This window comes from Sus scrofa, chromosome 1 (assembly GCF_054392235.1).
Source record: "Sus scrofa isolate SSC_HxYL_T2T_F1_AM1 chromosome 1, Sscrofa_HxYL_maternal_Yorkshire_Landrace_v2.0, whole genome shotgun sequence".
Lineage (NCBI taxonomy): Eukaryota > Metazoa > Chordata > Mammalia > Artiodactyla > Suidae > Sus > Sus scrofa.
Window position 1 is genome coordinate 74063709 of NC_139383.1, and position 22581 is coordinate 74086289.

The 22581-nt window shown below is 40.2% G+C and overlaps 1 protein-coding gene across 46 annotated transcripts in view; it reads right to left on the reverse strand.

Moving 5' to 3' along the window:
* SCML4 (Scm polycomb group protein like 4) overlaps positions 1–22581 on the reverse strand; it is a 136932-nt gene that overhangs the window by 53856 nt on the left and 60495 nt on the right. For 22 of the 46 annotated variants that reach the window (XR_014806764.1, XR_014806769.1, XR_014806825.1 and 19 more), the window contains one exon: positions 20697–20911. The exons of 21 other annotated variants lie outside the window; for them this stretch is intronic. Coding sequence is in view for 11 of the 25 variants with exons in the window: in XM_084962227.1 (XP_084818353.1) it covers positions 20697–20911 (215 nt within the window). In the remaining 14 variants the exon portion in view is untranslated. Of the gene's footprint in view, positions 1–20696; positions 20912–21285; positions 21430–22581 lie in introns of all 46 variants that reach the window. 3 more of the 46 variants (XM_084962249.1, XM_084962246.1, XM_084962357.1) reach the window with 1 other exon arrangement.

Here is a 22581-nt window from a genome sequence, read left to right on the forward strand (position 1 = left end):
GAAAATTTGGAGATGCTCTCTATACCTTCCCAAGATCTTTCCTGGGCTCAGTTAACCAGTGCTATTCTTTCATACTTTCATGCCTTTCTATCATGCAGCTGTGGAGGCTTAACTTCAGATTCAAGTTGATGATGAAGATTCAAGTTTGAGTCACACCCCGAGGTCAGCTCTGTACCCTGACCTCACAGTGGAGCCACCCAGGAAGTGATGTCTGGCAGCAGGTATGGGACACACAGAGGTGTGAACATTGAAGCCTATACTCCCCTGGCTGTAGGATGCAGAGTAGGGGGCAGTTCCCAGGTCGAGCCCCTGTGACCCTGAGACTCCTGTGGACAGGGCTTTCCCAACAGCCACCCAGAGACTGACCCCAAAGCTCTGCTCACTCTGCTGAGGCTTCTGCTCAAAAGATCACGGATCCTTCTAGAAAAGGGAGCAGGAGTCATTCCTCCAAAGGGCTGACATGCTTCTAAGTGTTTATTTCCTGCAACAGAGACCATCAAAAGCAGTCTGGGGCAGATGTGAGCACATTTTCTACTAGTGACAAGTGGCCACCTTGAAGGTTTCTCACTTGAAATTACAAATGAGGAACTGAAATTTGCTGTTATGGAATAAGGTGGAGATGGCTTGGTGATGTGTCAATACCAACAAGTCATTCTCCTTACTAAGGTTAAGAGGCAAGTTTCTAATCTCAGCTCTCTATTCAAAAATACTGAGTCAGGAGTTCCCGTCGTGGCGCAGTGGTTAATGAATCCGACTAGGAATCATGAGGTTGCGGGTTCGGTCCCTGGCCTCGCTCAGTGGGTTAAGGATCTGGCGTTGCCATGAGCTGTGGTGTAGGTTGCAGACGTGGCTCGGATCCCACGTTGCTGTGGCTCTGGCGTAGGCCAGTGGCTATAGCTCCAATTCGACCCCTAGCCTGGGAACCTCCATATGCTGTGGGAACGGCCCAAAGAAATGGCAAAAAGACAAAAAAAAAAAAAAAAATACTGAGTCAGTCACTTCACCTCTTTACCACTGACCTATGTCTGCACTCCCCTTCAGACCACTTAAGTCAGTCTCTGGGACTAGGACCCAGGTATCAGGCATTTTTAAAGACACTCAGATAATTCCAATACACAGATAAGATGAAGGACCACTGCTCAACACCAGCGCTTTTCAACTTCAAGGTGCCATTAATCACCTGCAGGGGCCTTGTTAAATGCAGATTCTGATTCAGGAAGCCTGGAGTAGGGCCTGAGGCTCTGCATTTCTAACAAGGTCCCAGGCAGTGCCAATGCTGTTGGTCCATGGACTGCACTTTGAGTAGCAAGGGTATACATTCTGTTATTAATATATATACAGTTCCCGTTCATATCCTAACTTGCTTCCTGGATTTTTAGGATGTAATAATAATAATAATAATAATAATAATAATAATAATAATAATCACCGTGGAGAAATAGTTATCTAACATTCCACATTCATTCATTCATTCATTCAACAAATATGTATTGAGTGCACACTGCAAGCCAGACGCTAGTCTTGCTGCTGGGGATATAATAATGAATAAAGATGAGAAACATCTTTCCCCTCATGGAACTGACTTTCTATTGGGGGAAAACACAATAAATAGAATAAACAAGAAAATGATGTAGTATGTTAGACGAGCTGAAGCTGAAAAGAGAGGGAAGGCCATGGAAAGTGAACTGAGGAGCTGTACTTCAGCCTGAAATTTGAAAATAGAAATGGGACAGTTAAGGCACTTCTTGGGTGATATTGCATAAAGGTTTCAAGAAGGCGAGGGAGCAAGTCATACTAATGTTTAAGGGAAGAACATTCCAGTGAATGAGAGCATTAAGTGCAAAGGTCCTGAGGCAGGAGCATACCTAGAGTGTGAAACTTTAAAGAGGCAAGAGTGAAACTGCAGAAGTGGTAAAGCCATGCAGCTTGCCAAGTTCTTTGACTTTTGATCCAAGCTCTTTTGAGCAGAGCAACTACAGAATCTAAACTGACATCTTAACAATCTTTCGGATGGTTGTGTTAAGAAGAGATGAAAGAAACAAAAGTGAGAGGACCACTAATATACAGCAGATGAGCAAGGATGGTAAATTGGATCAGGATGATAGTAATGCAGGTGATGAGAAGCAGACAGATTTTGGACAGATTTTAAAGGTGGAACCAGCAGGACTTTCCAACACACTGGATGTGGTATATGAGAGAAAGAAAGTAGTCAAAGATGACTCCAAGACTTTGGGTCAGGGAGTCAGGAGATGGAGGAGGGAGGAGGGGAGAGTAGAGAGAATTAGGAAGATCAGGCATTACTTTTGGACATGTACAGATCCAAGTACAGATAGTAAGTAGGCAGATAGTAAGTACAGATAGTAAGTAGGCAGGTACATACACTGGAGGGTGGAGTTCTGGGGGAAAGTCTAGACAGAGATTTAATTTTGGAATCATTAGTAAAATGTTGATATTTAAGGTCATGATGATGGATGAGATCGATCACCAGAGAATTGAGTGTAGCAGGAGATGAGAAGGACCCAAGCCTGAGTCCTGCAAGACTCCAACATGAAAAGGTTGGAGAGATGATGAGGAACCAGCAAAAGAAACCAGGAAAGACATCTAGTGGGGAGAAAAGAAAACTGGGCAAGTATGGCATTGCAGCAGCAAAATGGAGAAAGTGTTTGATGGAGGAGAGAGTGATTAACCATGTCAAATACTCTGATCAGACAAGGAAGTGGCCATGTAGCAATTTTTCAACAAGAGAGGTTACAGTGCCATGGGTGGGATGAGAACCTGGCTGGAATAAGCTCAAGAAATAATGGGGGGGGGAGTTCCCATTGTGGCTCAGTGGTAATGAACCTAACTAGTATCCATGAGGATTCAGATTCGATCCCTGGCCTCACTCAGTGGGTTAGGATTTGGCAGTGCCATGAGCTGTGGTGTAGGTAGCAGATGTGGCTTGGATCCCACAGTGCTATGGCTATGGTGCAGGCTGGCAGTTGCAGCTCTGATTTGGCCCCTAGCCTGGGAACTTCCATATGTCCCCTTTTTAGGTGCAGCCCTAAAAAGCAAAAAAAAAAAAAAAAGAAAAAAAAGAAAAGAAAAATGAAGAAGGAAAGAAGGGAAGGAAGGGAGGAAGGAAGGAAAGAAGGGCAGGAGGGGGAGAGAATGAGAGAGGGAAAGAAAGAAAGAAAGAAAGAAAGAAAGAAAGAAAGAAAGAAAGAAAGAAAGAAAGAGAAAGAAAGAAAGGAAGGAAGGAAGGAAGAAAGAAAGAAAGAAAGAAAGAAAGAGAGAGAGAGAAAGACAGACAGGCAGACAAAGAAAGAAAGGGAAGAGAGGCATTCAGATCAGGAAGTAAAATCAACTCTTTCAAGGAGTCTTGTCTTAAAGGGAAGTGGCCAATTAGCCATAGCAAGAGGAAAAGTAGGATTAAAAGATTTTTGCCCCACACTTACTCTCCAGAATATACAAGCAATTTATACAACTCAACAGCAAAAAAGCCAACAACCCAATTGAAAAATGGAAAAAGACCTGAATAGACATTTTTCCAAGAAAGATGTACAGATGGCCAAAAAGCACATGAGAAAATGCTCAACATTCCTGATTATTACAGAAATGCAAATCAAAACTACCACGAGATACCACCTCACACCAGTCAGAATGGCCATCATTCATATGTCCACAAATAACAGATGCTGGAGGGGGTGTGGAGAAAAGGGAACCCTCCTGCACTGATGGTGGGAATATAAGCTGGTACGACCATTATGGAGAACAGTGCGGAGGTACCTTAGAAATCTATACATAGAACTACCATATGATCCAGCAATCCCACTCTTGGGCATATATCCAGACAAAACTTTCTTGAAAAAGATACATGCACCCGCATGTTCATTGTAGCACTATTCACAATAGCCAAGACATAGAAACAACCTAAATGTCCATCGACAAATGATTGGATTAGGAAGATGTGATATATATATACATATATATATACACACACACACACACACAATGGACTGCTACTCGGCCATAAAAAAGAACAAAATAATGCCACTTGCAGCAACATGGATGGTACTAGAGACTCTCACACTGAGTGAAGTAAGTCAGAAAGAGAAAGACAAATACCATATGATATCACTTATATCTGGAATCTAATATATGGCACAAATGAACCTTTCCACAGAAAAGAAAATCATGGACTTGGAGAATTGATTTGTGGTTGCCAAGGGGGAGGGAGTGGGGTGGATTGGGAGCTTGGGGTTAACAGATGCAAACTATTGCCTTTGGAATGGATTAGCAATGAGATCCTGCTGTGTAGCGCTGGGAACTCTGTCTAGTCACTTATGATGGAGCATGATAATGTGAGAAAATAGAATGTGTACATGTACGTGAAAAAAAAAAAAGATTTTTGCCCCACAATGAGATACCACCTCACCTACTATAAAAAATTTTTCATTAAAAAGAACACATGTTGGCACTCCCATTGTAGTGCAGCAGAAACAAATCTGACTAGAAACCATGAGGTTGTGGGTTCAATTCCTGGCCTCACTCAGTGGGTTAAGGATCCAGCATTGCTGTGAGCTGTGGTGTAGGTCACAGACACAGCTGAGATCCCACGTTTCTGTGGCTGTGGTGTAGGCTAGCAGCTGTAGCTCCAATTCTACCCCTAGCCTGGGAATCTCCATATGCCATGAGTTCAGTCCTAAAAAGCAAAAAAATGAAAATAACACATGTTAACAAGGAAGTGGAAAAATTGCAAGCCTTGTGCACTATTTGGTGGGAATGTAAAATGGTGCAGAATGCATAAAATGGTGCATTCTTCAAAAAGCTAAAAATAGAATTACCCAGCAATTCCAATTCTGAGTATATAGAAGAATTAAAAGCAGTGTCTCCAAGGGATATTTGTATACTCACTCATATTCAAAGCAATACCATTCATACTATCACTATGGAAGCAACTACAAAATGTCCATCAGGAGATAAGTGGATTAAAAAATGTTGTATATACATACAAGGAAATATTATTCAGCCTTAAAAAGAAAGAAAATTCTGATACACGCTACAATGTGGATGAAACTTTAGGACATTATGCTAAGAGAAATAAGCCAGTGACAAAAAGGCAAATACTGTCCAATTCCACTTATACGAGGTACCTAGAGTAGTCAAATGCGCTGAAACAGAAAGTAGAATGGTGGTTGCCAGGGGCTAGAGGAAGGGGGAAATGGAGAGTAGTTTAATGAGGATAGAGTTTCAGTTTTGAAAGGTGAAGATGTTCTGGAGATTGGATGCACAACGAAGTGAACATACTTAACGCTACTAAACTGTACACTTAGAAATGGTTAGACTGTCAGTTTTATGCCATGTGGTTTTTATTAAAACTGAATTTTTTATTTTAAAAGGATTTTTTTGCTTTTATTTTTGAGATGGGAGAAACACATTCCAAAGCTGATGGAAATAACCCAGTGGAAAGGGAAAAACTGATAACACAGGGAAGTACACCAAGAACTGTACGCATCAGGGCTCTGAGTAGATGAGAGAGGATGAGATCTAGTGAACTGGGGGTTTGGGCTCTGGTCTATGGCCTTAGAGAGAAACAAGGACTTTTCATCTACTGCAACAGGAAGGAAGGAGAAATATGGGGGTCTGGATCTGGGCAGATGTGGAGGAGGGAGCTTACAGAAGGCTGCTTCTGAGAGCTTCTTATTTCTCAATGATCCTGGAAGCTGTGTGTAATGGCAGAGAGTGATGTATTAAGGAAACAGGAGGGTGAGAGAAATGGGGGAATGGAGTGTGGCTGCTGAGATGATTGTGGGCACAATGGGATATGTAGAAATGAATCAAAAGTCATGGAAATGAATCTCTAGGAACACATAGCTTGTGATAGAGAGGCTGGTGGTGACAGTCCCCAAGAACTGTGGGCAGTAGGCTCTGGAAGAGCCTTAGCTAAATCCTCTTTTACAGGCTTAAAGCCCTCCAATTCCCAATACACAGATAATAATGTTGGTCGTGGAAAGAAAAGGATTGAAAAGTCACCATTTTCCCTCCTATTGTCTTAAGTAAATTAACAAAGATCCTGTGATCCCTTCTTACAAAAATGATGATGACAATGATGGCAGCCAAGACTCAGATAGCCAGACACTATTTACTGTTCACATAAACCTCGACAACCCTAACATCTAATTCTTGCTCACCATTTTAATATTTACTAGAGAGGTATCTGTCCTTTGAACCCACCTTCAAAAGTAATATAATTATAATTGGCTGTTACATCTGTCCATCATTTCTGCCCAGGTGAAGCAATTAAAGGAATTAGAATAAATCAGCTGGTTGCAGGAAAAACCTGATGTATTCATTCAACCTCTAAAACAACTTCTGGGCCTTCTGAACAAAGAAGGAATCTCATGCAAGTATGGCTTTTTTTAAAATATTCTTTTGGCAAGAGAATAAATCATCAGTAGGAATATCTTTTGATTTGGCATTCTGAAATTTCCATCTCATTGCTTAATATAAAGAATCACAACACAACATTGTAAATCAACTATACTTTCATTAAAAAAAGAATTGAAAGTAACCTATCCTAGAAAAGGGGATCACCCATGATTTTATAAAGGCCCTAAAACAGATGTGAGCCCACTGGCTAGAAACCTTCCTTTGGTGTGATGTGGAGCCCTGTGGCCTCTCCCATGTGCGCCATGAGGAGTTCCCCATGTGCCCCGGCCTATCCAAGCTACTCTCTGGCATTTGTTTTTGTCATTGCTGATTTGTCCTAAATTAAAAAACAAAACATTTAAAAAACAAAACAAATAATTGCTGATTTGTCTTAAATTATTTGTTTTGTTTTTTAAATTACAAAATAAAATAGAAAACTTCTATCTTGATTTCTAATACCACTCTTCAATAAAAGGAATCGGGTATTCTCAAAGAAATGGCTGATTCTAGGACTAGGTCAGGAAATACACAAGATGAACTCTGATCATCTTACTGTGCCAGAAGGTAAGAAAGTACTAAACTAAAACACACACACACACACACACACACACACACGAGAGGGATAGGTCACAGGGACACAGGAGTCAACTGAAAAAGCTTTCAGTGGCCAAACCTGGAACTTCGTGAGCAACAAAGAATGTAATAATGGATTATAATTCAAAGTATACCATGAATATCCATGACTCCATACTCACATAAATGAGTGACTATGTAAAGACATTGGGGAGAATAGACAAATCTTCCGTGCATAAAAATTTCATTGTGGAGCATAACTCCTCACTCCTTAAGTGTGGGCCACATGCAGTGACTTCCTTCCTGAGGAAAAAAGTAACTTTATAGTGGAAAAACCTGTCAAACATCACCTTAGCCAGGGGATCCAGGTCACCATACATAGTGATAAACCATGTCAATAGTACACGCTCGTTTCTTTTTTTTCTTTTTTCTTTTTTTTTTGTCTTTTGTCTTTTGTCTTTTTAGGGCCGCATCCACAACATATGGAGGTTCCCAGACTAGGGGCTAATCAGAGCTGCAGCTGCTAGCCTATGCCAGAGCCACAGCAATGCCAGATCTGAGCCATATCTGCGACTTACACCACAGCTCACGGCAACACTGGATCCTTAACCCACTGAATGAGGCTAGGGATCGAACCCACAACCTCATGGCTCCTAGTCGCATTTGTTTCCACAGTGCCATGACAGGAACTCCAATAGTACACACTCTTGATACAATGTGATGGAAATGGCAGCTTACCTCTGAGATTTTTCTCTCCAAAGATCCATAACCCCAGTCTAATTATGGTATAAACTTCAGACAAACCCAAACTGCAGAACACTTTACAAAATACTTGACCAATACTCCTCAAAAGTTCAAATGTCATCAAGAACAAGAAAAATCTAAGAAACTTTCACAGCCCAGAGATGCTTACAAAGACAGGATGACTAAAGGTGATGAGGTATCCTGGATGGGTCCTGGAACAGAGTAGGGAAAAACTACTGAATGCAAATAAAATAAGGACATCTTTACTAAAGTATTATTATTTGTTCACTAGCTGTGACAAATATACCACAGTAATGCAAGATGTTAACAACAGGGAACTGGGTGTCAGGTATATGAGAATTCTCTGTATCTTTGCAATGATTCTCTAAATCTAAAACTATTCTGAAACATGGTTTATTTTTAAAATATTAAAAACAGAATCTGGCAGAATAAACTGGGTAAAATGAAAAGGAAGGAGGTAGGAGAGGCCTCTTTCTTGGCAGCATAAGACTAGAAGAAGATTTGCTGCCCAGGATGCATTGCTCTGACATACAGGAGCTAATCCTTGGCCTCCAAAGCCAACAGCCTATACAGATGCTGGCAAAGTTGGTACCTTTACCTGAAATTCAAAACCTCAATCAAACAGTTGTCATGACTCTTCATCCAGGGCATGGTTGCCAATGGCTGTGCTTTGCCTTGTTAAAGTATTGTGGGGGGATGAAGCAGAAGGGTAGAGGCGGCCCCTGCCAGCTGGAGTCTCCACCAAAGGGGCTGGGGAGTCTGGGATCAGCTCATCTTTCTTTTCCATTCACGTGTCCAAAATAAGGGCCTGGAGGGTTTCTTGCTCCTGCTGCCTTCAGGGGAAGACCTTCTCTAAGACATTTGCTAGAGAATCACTGCAAAGAGTTGGGAAGGGTTTGTTTGCAAACTGAGATGTGTGGCCAGGACACACTAATGGACACTAAAGGAGAAGGAGTCAGCTGATGTAAAATTCAAGTATTTTTCTGGAATTATGGAAGTGTGTCAGAAACAGAAGTACTAACCAAATAGTATTTGTTAGATTGACGGTAAGAGGTTGGTAAATGGAGGATAGAGAATGTTGTTGGGGGAATATAAAGATGTGTAGAGCCTTCCTGCACATCAGCAGAGGATGAAGCAACAAAGGAAAATTTAAAAATAAGTTTGGGAGTTCCCATGGTGGTGCAGCAGAAACGAATCCAATTAGGAACCACGAGGTTGTGGGTTCAATCCCTGGCCTTGCTCAGTGAGTTAAAGATCCAGCATTGCCATGAGCTGTGGTGTAGATCGCAGATGCAGCTAAGATCTCACATTGCTATGGTATAGCAATGTATGGTATAGCAATGTATGGTATTGCTGTGGTATAGGCCAGAAGCTGTAGCTCTGATTAGACCCCCTAGCCTGGGAACTTCCATATGCTGCTGGTGTGGTCATAAAAAGCAAAATAAAATAAAATAGAAATAAAATAAATAAATATAAGTTTGGGGTGGCAGTGGATACATACAATGGGGCACTAGCTTTTGGATCTAAGTTCAAAGTACAGCTCAGCCATTCAGTAACCCTGTCCTAAGTCTCATTGCTTAACCTTTCAAAGCCTGCCTTTCCTCGTCTGCAAGATAATAACACATTCTCACAGGATATGGCAAGAATGAAAGGTAAACATTTTACATAGGGCTAGTGCAAAGGGAGAATAAGTGTTTATTATCATTATTCCTGATAGTATTATAATTCTATTATTAGAAGTTCCAGATATACAAATGAGTTTTCAGTTTCTTGTTCAGGTAGCCATGGCAGGGAAGGGGACTTGCCCATCTTTCTCCTAGGACCCATCTATATTTTCTACACTTATCCACTTGAGATCACATCTTCACAAATCTTTGTTGCGCATCTATATTTCTTCATCTGGGAAATGGACACTGAGAACTGACATGATTTCACATTGCCCAATGAGCTGCAGGGGAGTGGTGAGAATACAGGCCTCAGGGAGGACTGGGGTTCTAATCCTGGTTCTGCCACCAACTCACATGGTACTCTGAGCAACCCACTCAATGCCTCTGGGCTTTATCTTCCAAAGCCATTAAATTGGGGCAGAGTTGTTGGTTCCTAAGTTCTCTTCCAACTCATAATGTTGTGTATCTTGCATTAGACTACTTTTGAAAACATTAAAGAGTTTGAAATAAAGCCAGTGTCAGTGCCATATTTTGAATATTGATCAGAAAAAAAATGTGCATCCTAAATTACTTTGGAGTTCTGTTTCTGGGAATGTAGAAAACTAGGTTATTTGGATCAACTGAAAACAACCGTTAATAAAGTAAAGAACATAAGATTAGTAAAAATATGGAGGAGTTAACAACATACAAGGATTAATTGGGCCAAAGTATAGGTGAAACTAGGCCTTGAAATTGCCATGGATCCCAGGGCTCACCCAAAGGACTACAACCTCAGGGTAAGGTTAAGCCAGTTATAAACTTATCTTGCCCTACCCTACCCACACCTGACTCTAAGAAATGTTTCCTTGACACTGGCGGAGGGGCTGTGCAGAATCCCTGAGAAGATATTGCCATAAGTCTGTTGGGTGACCAAGAAACTTTCAGACTGTGAAGTTAGTTTAAAAATTACCCAATCTGGCAGTGCTCCCAGATACCTAGAAAAGCAAACACAAATCATCTCTAGAGAAAAGCCTCAAAGAAGTCCCTCAAATAAATTTTCAAAGGCAATGAATAATAGCCCAAACATACAAGGAAGCAAGGAACAAAAGCAGGAATGGGCAATAAAAACACATAGCAATAAAACCCCAGAAATATTTAAGATATTTCAATTATCAGACTTATATTATAAAAACAATTGTGATACTATGCATAAAGATACACATAGTATGAAATATGAAAATATCTCTGGAGAATAGAAAACCATAAAAAATAGCAGAGCAAATTTGTAAAAGAACCAAGTTTAACTTCTATAGATGAAAAATACAATAACTAAAGTTAAAACTAAATGGATAGATTTAACAGCATACAAAACATAGCTAAAGAAAGAATTAGTGAGCTAGAATATATGTCAAAAAAATTAACCAAAAAGTAGCATAGAGATAAAGAGATAAAAACTATGGAGGGGAGGTTATAAGACATGGCAAATTTGAAAAGTTTTAACATTAGAGTTCAGAGAGAATGGAATAGAGGTCATATTTGAAAAGATAATAATAACTAAGAATTTTTCAGAGATGATGAGAATTCTAATTCAGAGGTTCAGGAAGCCCAATAAACCCTAAATAAGATGAATAAAAAAGAAATCCACAGGTAGACACAACAGAACAAAACTGTAGAACACCAAAGACAAAGAAAAGATATTAAAATTAGCTTAAAAATACAAAACCTTCCAGGGAACTTTCAAATAAGCTAGATGGATATCTAAGTTCTTTACAAAAATGGGCCCCCAAAGACAAGTGGAATAAGGTCTTCTATGTTATGCAAGGAAATAACTATCAACATAGAATTCTATACCCAGCAAAAATGTCTTTTCCAAAAATAAAGATTAAATAAAGATACTTCCAGATAACAAAAGCTAAGAGGATTTAGGAGTTCCTGTTGTGGTGCAGTGGTTAACAAATCCAACTAGGAACCATGAGGTTGCAGGTTCAATTCCCGCCCTTGCTCAGTGGGTTAAGAATCCAGCATTGCTGTGAGCTGTGGTGTAGGTCGCAGATGCGGCTCGGATCCCGTGTTGCTGTGGCTCTGGTGTAGGCCAGTGGCTACAGCTCCGATTGGACCCCTAGCCTGGGAACCTCCATATGCCGCAGGAGCAGCCCTAGAAAAGACAAAAAAAAATTTAATTAAAAAAAAAAAGCTAAGAAGATTTATCACAAGAGGAGCTTCTTAAAGAGACTTGTAAAAGAGGTACTGCAGGCAAGTGGAAAGTGATCTCAGGTAGAAGGTCTGATATGCAAAAAAGAATGAAGAATTTTTTAAAATGGTAACTAAGAAGATGAATCTGAATGAAAAGGACAATACAAAACAAAAATAATTGTTTTGAGGGATTCAAAAGGCAAAAAGAATTAAAATGCATAACAGTAATAATATTCAAGTCAGGGAGACAAATGGAGTTAAAGTATCCTAAGGTCCTTGTATCATCTAGGAAGAAACAAAGGTAAGGTTAACTGCAGAAAACTCTAGCATGCAAGCATGGTGTAATTTCTAGAGCAATACAATAGAAGACAGTGCTTAAACTTCAAGGAATAGAAAAGAAAGAATTACATACTTGAAAATCCAAAGAGGACATGAAAGACAGGTAAAAGGAACATAGAACCACTGGGACAAATAGAACGCACAAAATAAAATATAGATTTAAACCCAAATTTATCAATAATTACTTTAAATATAGACCAAATGACTAGTTAAAAGATGAAGATTATTATACTGGATGCTATGGATTAAAATGCATCCTCCTCAGAGTTCCCGTCGTGGCTCAGTGGTTAACGAATCTAAGAACCATGAGGGTACAGGTTTGATCCCTGGCCTTGCTCAGTGGGTTAAGGATCCATGGATGCCATGAGCTATGGTGCAGGCTGCAGACCCGGCTCGGATCCCGAGTTGGTGTGGCTCCAGCATAGGCCAGCGGCTACAGCTCCAATTCTACCCCTAGCCTAGTAACCTCCATATGCCGCAGGAGTGACCCTAGAAATGGCAAAGACAATAAATAAATAAAATGCATCCTCCTCAAAAGATGGTGAAGTCCTAACCCCCAGTACCTATGAATATGACTTTATTGGGAAATCTTTGCCAATGATCAAGTTAGGATGAGGTCATTAGAGTGGGCCCTAACCCAATATGACTGTGTTCTTATAAAAAGGGGAAATTTGGATACAGAGATAGACATGTACAGAGGGAAGATAATGTGAAAACCCAGGGAGAATGCAGTCCACAAGCCAAAGAACACCCGAAGTCACCTGAAGCTAGGAGAGACCTGTAACAGGTCCTCCCTCACAGCCCTCCAAAGGAACCAGCCAGACCAACTTTGATCTCAGACTTCCAGCCTGCAGAACTGTGAGATGATAAATTTCTATTGTTCCATCAACAAATGAATAGACAAAAATGTGGTATATATACACAATGAAATACTACTCATGAAAAGAATGAAATAATGTCATTTGCAACAACATGGATGGATCTACACATTATCAAACTACCTAAGTCAGACTGAGAAAGACAAATAAATATAATATGATATCATTTATATGTGGAATTTTTAAATGATACAAATGAACTTATTTACAAAACAAAAAGGCTCACAGACATAGAAAACAAACTTATGGTTACCAAAGGGGAAAGGGCAGGGAGGGATAAATTAGGAGTTTGTGATGAACACATACACACTACTATATATAAAATAAACAACAAGGACCTACTGTATAGCACAAGAAACTGTGTTCAACCTTGTAATGACCTATAATGGAAAACAATCTGAAAAAAAAAAATAGGTGTGTGTGTGTGAGAGAGGGAGAGAGAATCACTTTGCTCTATACCTGAAACTAACAGTATAACATTGTAAATCAACAATACTTCAATCAAAAATAAATAAATTTAAAAATTCCTAATAAGTCATCCAATTTCTTATATTTTTGTCTACAGCAGCTCTAGGAAACTAATATACCAGATTCTATTTTTTAGCATCATGTTTCCCCCTCTTTTCCCTCCCACCTCTTTTGAGGATAGCTTTGTCTATGTCCCTGCCCATAGCTTTTTTGGGAGAACATTCCTTCATTAGGCTCATGCTCTTCACACAAAACTCCCTCAAGGTTCTGAAGGGATGCTGTGGGGAGCAGAGTGGGGGAAACTGAATACCTCATTGTGTTTAACCTCAGACTTTAGTCTAAAAACTTGCCTGTTGGAAATGCAAATCAGCTCCAACAACAAGAAGTTTGTGGCCAATGACCTAATTCCATTCTGAGGAGTCAGCCTGTTTCTGGGTCTATCCACGCCTTTTTCTTCCTTCTCTTGGGAGAGATTAAACACACAAAGTATGGAGGGACCAGTATCCTTTGGCCTTGAGATCTGCTTTGGCGACCTGCCCCTCAGTCAAATCTGAAATCCTAGTAAAATGATCTTTGCACTAAATCTTCCCTAGGAAAATAAAATTACCCCTATACCATATTCTGTCTTCATTGTGCCTTATTCTGTCACAATGAAGACAGTAGGTGATGCTCAGAGGTGGCAGAGGAATGGTCCACCTCTCTTGTGCATTTTAAAAGAAAGGATGAGGATGCTGGAGCTTTCTCCCACCAAGTCTGTGTTGGATTCAGATTCTCCCCTGGGCCCAAAGAGGTAGTGAAACTGGTGAAGTATAGCACAGGCTGTGTGTGTGTTGGGAGCAGGGGGCAATGGTGGTGGTACTATGCTGCCTGGGTGGGGCTGAAAAGAATGAGGACAGTGCTCTACTCCATGGGTACCAGGAGACAGGTGGAAGAAAAAAAAAGAAAGCAGAAACCACTATCATGATAAAGGCAAAAACTAGTGGGTGAAACTTTTAAGAAAAACAGGATATATTAAAGTATCTCCTCCAAATATTTATTAGTTACTGCGATGGTTTTAATGCATGTCTACAAGTTATTTGACAACTGCCCTTCAGGAGGTCAAGCTTAATTTCTCTTTCTTTGAAAGTTGATTGAACCTAGTGATCATTTTTAATGAATAGTATATGGAAATAGAAAAATGGTAACTTTACAGTGGAGAAACCTGATAGGCATGATCTTAACCAAGTATGGAAGGTTAAAATCACGAGTGATAATTCATGTTGATATCATGTACCTCCTGATATAAGGCAATGAGAAGTCTTCTTCACCTCTGCAGTTTTCTTCCTAAAAATCTGTAACCTTGACACAAAACAAGTGTCAAGGTCATGAAAGACAAAGAAAGGCTGAAAAGCTATCAGAGATCAGAGGAGACTAAGGAAAAAACGACAATTTAGTTCAGTAATGTGCTCTCTTGTATTGAATCTTAGAGCAGAAAAAGGACAGTAGTGGAACATTAGAGGGAACTGGGTGAAGGGCATACGGGAAATCTTTGTACAATCTTTGCATCTCTTCTGTAAATCTAAAATTATTTTAAAATATTTTAAAATTAAAAAACAACTATCATTAAAGTGGAATTGAGGGAAACAGATCCATTCATAATAATGAGAAGTATTAATGGAATGCTGTTCACTCCACCCTGTGATTCCAGTGATCTTTAGTAGAGACCACACCTTTCAAGGAATGCGTGCTGTGATTGAGTTTCTTTATAGAAATTAGTGAGGGGGCCAAGTTCTATGCATCAGCAGGCATGGGGTCAGACCTGCAGATGAAGGGGGGACATGAGACATGCAGTTACAGGTATTCTGTGTATAGCAGAGGTCAAAGCAGTAGGGAGCTGGAGCAGCTTACACTGGTTCACAAGAGATGATTGTTAAATTTTTAGGAATATTGCAAGTTGTTTGTTAAACAGTGATTATTAAATATTGAAGTGTATACGGAGAGTATTAATTAAATAAACACACTAAAAACAAAGGTAATAGGTACTTAAAACTCATCACTTTCTAATTATTTTCCTGTTGCATCTGTGTGGAAATATAAATGCAAATGTGTGCTGCTGCACATCTTTTACCAACCCCATTTTGGGGGATGTCACATTGGTACCTTGAAATTGGCCGTGTTGAAAATATTTACACCTTAGCAATTGGCAAATGCTACAAACAGGGCTGGTTTACTGTTTTGTTGACATATAGACTTAACAGAGTGATAGAGAAAATATTAAAAATGCAAATCAAACTTAATGGTGTCTTGTCTGTAGCTGTTACACCATGAATAGCACACACACCAAAAAAAAACTGAAAAATTTTTTCACAAGGTATTATCCAATTTAGCAAAGAATTCATCATATTTATGACAAATGAGTGAAGTCCAACATACAAATTTCACTGTTTATGTTTCTTTTACTCCTTAACATAAGCAAAAAAAAAAATATATATATATATATATATATATAAACCAATATTCATGTCAGAGTTACACTTAGAAGGCTGGTCAGGAAACATTCATCAGATTCCAGTGCCCCAGAACCACTGCTGAGCCTCACCTCTGACGCCTGCTCCAGCCCTGTGGAGGGAGCAGAGGACCACAGAAGACCTCAGGAGAAATAAGCCCTTCCCTAGGTGCTGCACACTGTTCAGCCTCAGGAAATGACCCATTCTTTGTGCCTGTGTAATCATTTCCCCCCACAGGGTGCAGGTGGTACTTTATTCCCAACCACCAGCACTTGAAAACAGGCACAGGAAGGAAGGGTTAGGTATCATCCATCATTTCCATGTTATTAGGCTACATTTAATGTTCATAAATATGATTCTAAAGTGGTATAAGATCTGGATAATCAAAGAAGTATTGAAGCCAGTTCAACAGTTCTAATGAAAATACATTTCAGAAGGAAGCTTTAAACAAGTTGAAACAAACAAAACTTTTCTACTTAAGTTTGAACATTCTCTTAATTGAGATTTTTACGAACTTGACATTCTTGTTACACAGTGCCAAGAACACATACTTTTGGGGGGAAGAAAATGATGATAATTAGAAAGGAGGAAAAACACTGCTTACCCATGGTCATTAGAAAATTACTTTCTTTATAAAGTGAATTTTCCCGTTAACAGAAGAACTGTCCTTTAAGTATGAAGCAGAGGCTGCTGGTTGTGCTCAAATATCCATGCTCCCTTCTTCCTTTATTAATGGAATCCTTGAGCTTTAGCTCATCATCTGTTCACCCAGCACTATATTTTCCTGCCTCCTGTGGAGTTATGTGTGGCCAAGTGACTTGGTTCTGGCCAGTGGGACACAAGTGTAAAGGTGTGTGCAGCATTAAGGGTTTTGCCCTTAAAGGGGAATTGCGCTGCCCTCCACTGCCTCTGTCCCCATTCTGCTGACTGGATTAGTGGGGTGATAGAAACTGGAAGAGCCATTTTAGAACATGAAGCAGAGACTCTGTGTTAAGATATCACAGCAACAACGTAGAAGGAGCCTGGGTCCCCAACACAATGGAACCACTTTATCAGCCCCAGATAGCCTTCCTAGACAATAACATGAGAGAGAGATTAGTTTTTATCTTCCTTAAGCCGCTGGTATTCAGTTGTGTTAAAGCACCTGAATTTAAATGCCAAGTGATACAATCACCATCATTTTAGAACATTTTAACCATTTGCTTTTAATATTTCAAGGATGATATTCTTTCTAGAGCATGTTGCACTTTTCTTAGCTCATTAAACAGAGGAGACAGGAAATCATCTACCCTTTTTTTGAATCAGAAAACATCATTACTGTTTCAAACAATAATGTAAAGAGTTTGCTGAGGTATAGATGGCTGTTAGCCTATTAGCATGTGGCCTCAGGCTGTGGGGCATGGTTAATTCATGCCTAATTCTTGTAGTTTTTCTGACTCCTCTCACTATCAAACTATCAAGGATCAAAAAAGAAAACACACATAAAGCACTTAGGCCCAGAGCCTCAAATATAAAAGTGCTCATCAATAAGTGTTATTTATATTATCACTATTAGTATTTATGATTATCATGATTATGTACTGGAGACAAATGGCTACCTTAAAAACCCAGCACTTTTTTCTTCCTGCTTAAATCAGAAAGATACAGAAGCTAAAAATATCACTATTTGGAGCCATTATAATTGGCTCTGTTGGCAGAATGGAAGCTAGGGTTTGTCCCTGGAGCAGACCCTCTCTTTATCTCTTTAAAAACACCTTGATGGCCCCTTTAGTCATGAAATATAAGGGAAATCTACTTGTTGAGACCACCCTGGAGAATCTCTGAACTGAGAACCTAAATCAACAGCAGATACTTCAAACTGAGATATAAATGTTCTGTTTGATAATGAAGAAGGCTGTTTTAATGGAAGTCAGAGTGTGGCTCTTCAGAGAAAATACAATGTTAAGAGATCTTTGCTTCTTTTGACTGGGATGAGAAGCGGGCAACAAGGCCGTAAAATGATGCTCTCACAGGCATGAACATGCTGGGGCCCAGAGACAGGCCAGGTGGGCCCTGGGAGACAATATGACCCATGAACTGTGCAGCGCTGACATCCAAATGCCAGTTACACCCTTCTTTTTCTGCCTGCAACTCACTCATGTTATTCTCAAGACTCAGAGAAGGGGTTAAATGTCACAGCCTCTGTTGGCTGTGCTTGAGTCTTAAAGGCTTGTGCCCATACCTGGACCAGAAAGCCCGCATGTTGCAGGGGCACAGAGGTGATTGACAGAGCAGCTTGGGATGGCACCAGGCAAGAGATGACAAATGTCAATCAGCACACACCTGTGGTACAGTCGGCACAACCAGGGGTCCTCAGGACCTCCTGGGGAAGAGCTTGCCAAAGGCTCAACAGTTATCATTTTATTATGACAATATTGTTAGTGTAAATATATCATAATAATCTTACAAAACAAAGTTAATATTGTCATTATTTTTTAACATTGATAATATTATTGTATATTTTGTTGTTCTATATAATTAATGTAATCTCATATAATTATACTTTCAGTAACCAGCTGTTATGTGCAGTCTTCTCCCCAAAAATATCTTCCCCTTCAAATTGAAAGCCATTAAGCTACGATAATCAAGCTTGTAAGACATGTGTCTACAATAAAGGTAAATAGACTCTGAGGAAGGGCTTGGAAGCATTCTCTTAGTAATAAAATACAAGATCTTTAAGGGGAGACCAAGTAATATCTTATTTCCCTTGCTCAGGATTTTTTTTTTTAACAACTCTGGCTCCCCAACTGTGTCCAAGAGAGTAAAACTGCCAAATGAGTGGCCATTTGGTAAATGGAATGAAACTGTACAGTTTCCTTGCCGGCCTCTCCACAATTAAAACCCTTTCATTAATGGTAAAATGGGGCTTCAGGGTCTAAGAAATTGTCAGAATAAAATTGGAGAGACTTAATAGGTTGCTAATTTTATATTGCCAAGTAAGGACATTTTTAAAAAGTTACCAAACCCTCACAACATACAATACTTAGCAAAATAAACTTTAACACCAAAATAGTAGGAAGCAGGTATTGCAGGATAAAGGATGATCCTTTAAGCGGAATCATTTTAGCTTTGTGAAGACTTTAAGACATTTTTTTCCTGTCACCATGAGCGAGTGGAAACTTCATGCAGACTGGCACCTGGTTTGGAGCTGTTCTTCTCAAACACAAAGCCCGTGGCTTGGGGAGCTGATTGCCTGAAATAATTCCCACAATTTTCTCAAAGGCATGAGAGGTGGACTGAAGGAAGAGCTGTGGCCCACTGTCCCCAGAAAAGAGACTCCATGAGGCTTGGGAATGAGACCCACCTGCTGTGTGCAGGGCCCCTATGTCGACTAACCGTCCCCAAAACTTTCTTCCTGCCCTGAGCTGTCTCAATGTTCGGAGCACTGAAAACTGCCCTTTTCAGGAGACAGGAAAATTGCAAAGTTGGGTTCTTTCCACGGAGTGAATTTCCATTTTTCCTGGCCCCAGAAATGCTGTGTCTGTCAGTAATTTTCATTCTTGGGTCACAGCTCCCAGGGGAGCAGGAGAAAGGCCAAATAGGAGAGAGAAGTTTTCAGTGTTTCTTCAGATCTTGGATTTGCTCCCTGGCTCTATAAACAGAAGGGCTGCCCTGCTCCAGCCTTCCAGATGCAATTCCCAGACCCCAGCAACTGTGCAGGTAGCTGAGCAGGGAGACCTGTCCTGGGCCAGCTTCAGAGACACATAATTCTGATGCTGGTATGCCCATGAGAAAAAGTAAGCTCTCTTTCTCAGAAAAATAACCAGTGACAGAAGACTTTATTTCAAGAGATGGCTGAGTAAAAGCTTCTTTTGCTAAAACCAATGACCCCCAAATAACTTTGAGTCACCTTCCCCCCACCTACTGTGTCTATTTTCCAGCAGTTGGAAGAACTGTGGAGAACCAAAGGGATAGAGGTTGAATTCATTACCAATTCTTCCGGAAGCTTTGTCTTTCTGCTGACCTGAAATAATTTCCATACATTTTCCTAAATTTATGGGAGTTAATTGCCAATTTGCATTTTGGTTTGAGTATTCAGATCTCAAGATGGAAACATAAGCTCTTTATTTCAAGAAAAATAGATGAAGGGAAACTTCTGAAGCTCATTTTCTAATGCCCAAAAGGCTCATGGAAAACAACTCAATGGTCTTTCTTCTCTAGCAGACTCTTTAAAAACATCTTAGAGAAGCTCTCCCTTGGGTTCGGGTTGTTTTATGTGATTTCAGTTACATCAGAGAATTTATTCTCCACCCCCCACCCCAGCCTCACCAAATCAGTAATTCCTGAAAGAGTAATGGGATTTTCATTTTGCCTGATATACTCCTGTAGCCAAGCTTGACGTCAGCGTCTTTTGTAAGCAGGAAACCATGAATTAACACCCTGAATTTTCATGATGAGTCCTCTTGTTGAGGCTCCATTTGGGAAAACTCTTCATGTCCTTTGACACCAGCTTGCTCACATTATTAATTTAAATGTCTCAGGAACATCATCCGCTTCTACTAAAATTAATGACAAATGAGTTCCAGAAAGCGGCTTCCAGAGCTGCCCTGGTAAGAGCAGTCAGGGGAAAGCTCAATGTCTGAAACACTAATTGAGATGCAAGACTTAATAACGTGTGTTTAGCTATGACCCTAAAATCTGCTCGCCTTACAACTTTCCCCATCTGGTGTAATTTGCTTTCTCCATTTGTAAAAATGCACACAACAGCGACAGCAGGCATTGTGTGCCATGTTGCAACAATGAAGCCTGGTCCGTCACACGCTTCATTGAGAGAAACTTATTTCTCATCCTGTCTTTACCCAGATTCAGCCTCTTATCACATTTTGCATTGGAGTTCTTCCCAAGCACCATGCCCCAGCCCAATCCCAACTTGGAGAAAGGAGATGATGGAGCCGTACCTTGTACCCAGGTTTCCGCCCTCTTTTCTTTGGGATCTTCACTGCTGGTAAAGAACCAGCTGAAGCAGAATAAAGGTTATGAACTGCCATCTTCATAGGTGTTGAGTGAAGTGGGGGTCGGCCTCGCTTTCTCCCCGGGATCCTCTGAGACTGCATTTCTGCTGGTGCCAGTCTTACAGAAGGAAGTGACAAATCGCTCACAGGCAGAAGAGGTGCTAAGAATTAGTCCAGACACAAAGCAAAACAAAAACAGAAGTGTTTGTTTGGTTTGCAAGGCAAACATGGATCCAGTTTGGTGATTTTGGCCATACCTACCCCTTACTGGAGGGGAAGACCAAATATGAGAGAGCCAGGCACCAGTAGGAGCTTTTTAAAGTGCTATTGGGCTCCTGATATAATTTCAAGGATAGTGAATTTCCGTGGGACTATAGTGAAGTAGGGAAGACCTGACTAGGTGGAGAGGACAATGGATTCCCGGCAACAAGCACAACTGATAGCATCACTAGCAAGGAGACAACTTCGTGTCTCAGTTTTCTAGTCAGTTCAACTTTGAATTGAAATAATAGCAGTATTAAGTATACACAGCTACCTTTTTTTTTGGCCTTGCTTACAGCATGTAGAAGTTCCCAGGCAAGGGATCAAACTTGAGCCATAGCAGTAACAATGCCAATCCTTAGCCACGAGGCCACCAGGGCACTCTGACACAACCACTTCCTTGTAGTCACTTCTGTCCCTTTGGGTAACAAATTGTTATGAACTTTTTTTTTCCCATGAGAAAAATTTAACAGAATAAATCAATTGTATTAAAGTTGATTATGCCCCTTGATCAAAATGCAGACATAGATTTGCATACAGATTCATTCTGACAGTGATTCAGAATTGCAAAAAATAAAATGGATGCAGCCCAATAATAAGCAATAGGGGAATAGTTAATATATTTACAGAATAAAGCAATTAACTTGTCAAAAGCCTTTAACAACATTTTTTTTTACTGTACTGTTTCTGCATGTAGCCCCTCCCTCCACCTGTACACCCCTGAAATGCCTTTAGAAAGCTCTTGCCCACTAACTGTCAGCAGGAGAGTTGACCTCTGGACATGAGTCCTTCCCACCCCCCTCTCCCATGCTGTTGCTGGCCTCTGGAATAAAACTAACTTTCCTTATCAAAAAAAAAAACATATACTCTTTTTAATAACATGAGGTTCAGTGAAAAGGCATCACCTAAATTTCACATAAAAGTTACTCAACGCTGCAAAAATTTATGTGATGAAAAAGTGGAAGGAATGTGCTAAAATGCTGCCAATGGCAAAGATAGTGCGACTAATTGTTCACCATGTATAAATCCTTTCCCCCATACACTATAATATTCTTAGCGTTAAAAAGACCAATAATAAGCTTCTCAAGTAGAGTTCGCTAAATCTTACAGCAAGAAATAGTTGATCAACCCCAACTAAGAGAATACAGCTGTATCATGAGCTCAAGCATCAGATTTCCTGGAATGTTCAGGAATGTGACAAGTGGGACAGAACTTTAGACTTTAATTCGGGGGTGATGTTAGGTGATAAAATTCATTTCTGAGCATTAGTGGCATCCAACAGTGGAAACAAGAGGCTCTTGCTCAAGAGGTTACAGAAAGAGTTGGGAAAGATGATGGAAACAATCCCTAAACCCTGGTTCCGGGCAGCAGCACCGCAGCGACCATACTGCTTTGCTCAGGAAGGAAAATATCAAATAGTGGAAATTCTTTAAAACATGACAGGAGAAAACTGGGGTATTATCTACAGATATAAGGTCGCATTGGTACTCTACCAAGAATCTTGTTTGTCTTTGGAAGTATCAACACCTAGTGAATAGAATTTTTTTTTCTTTCTTTCTTTCTTTCTTTC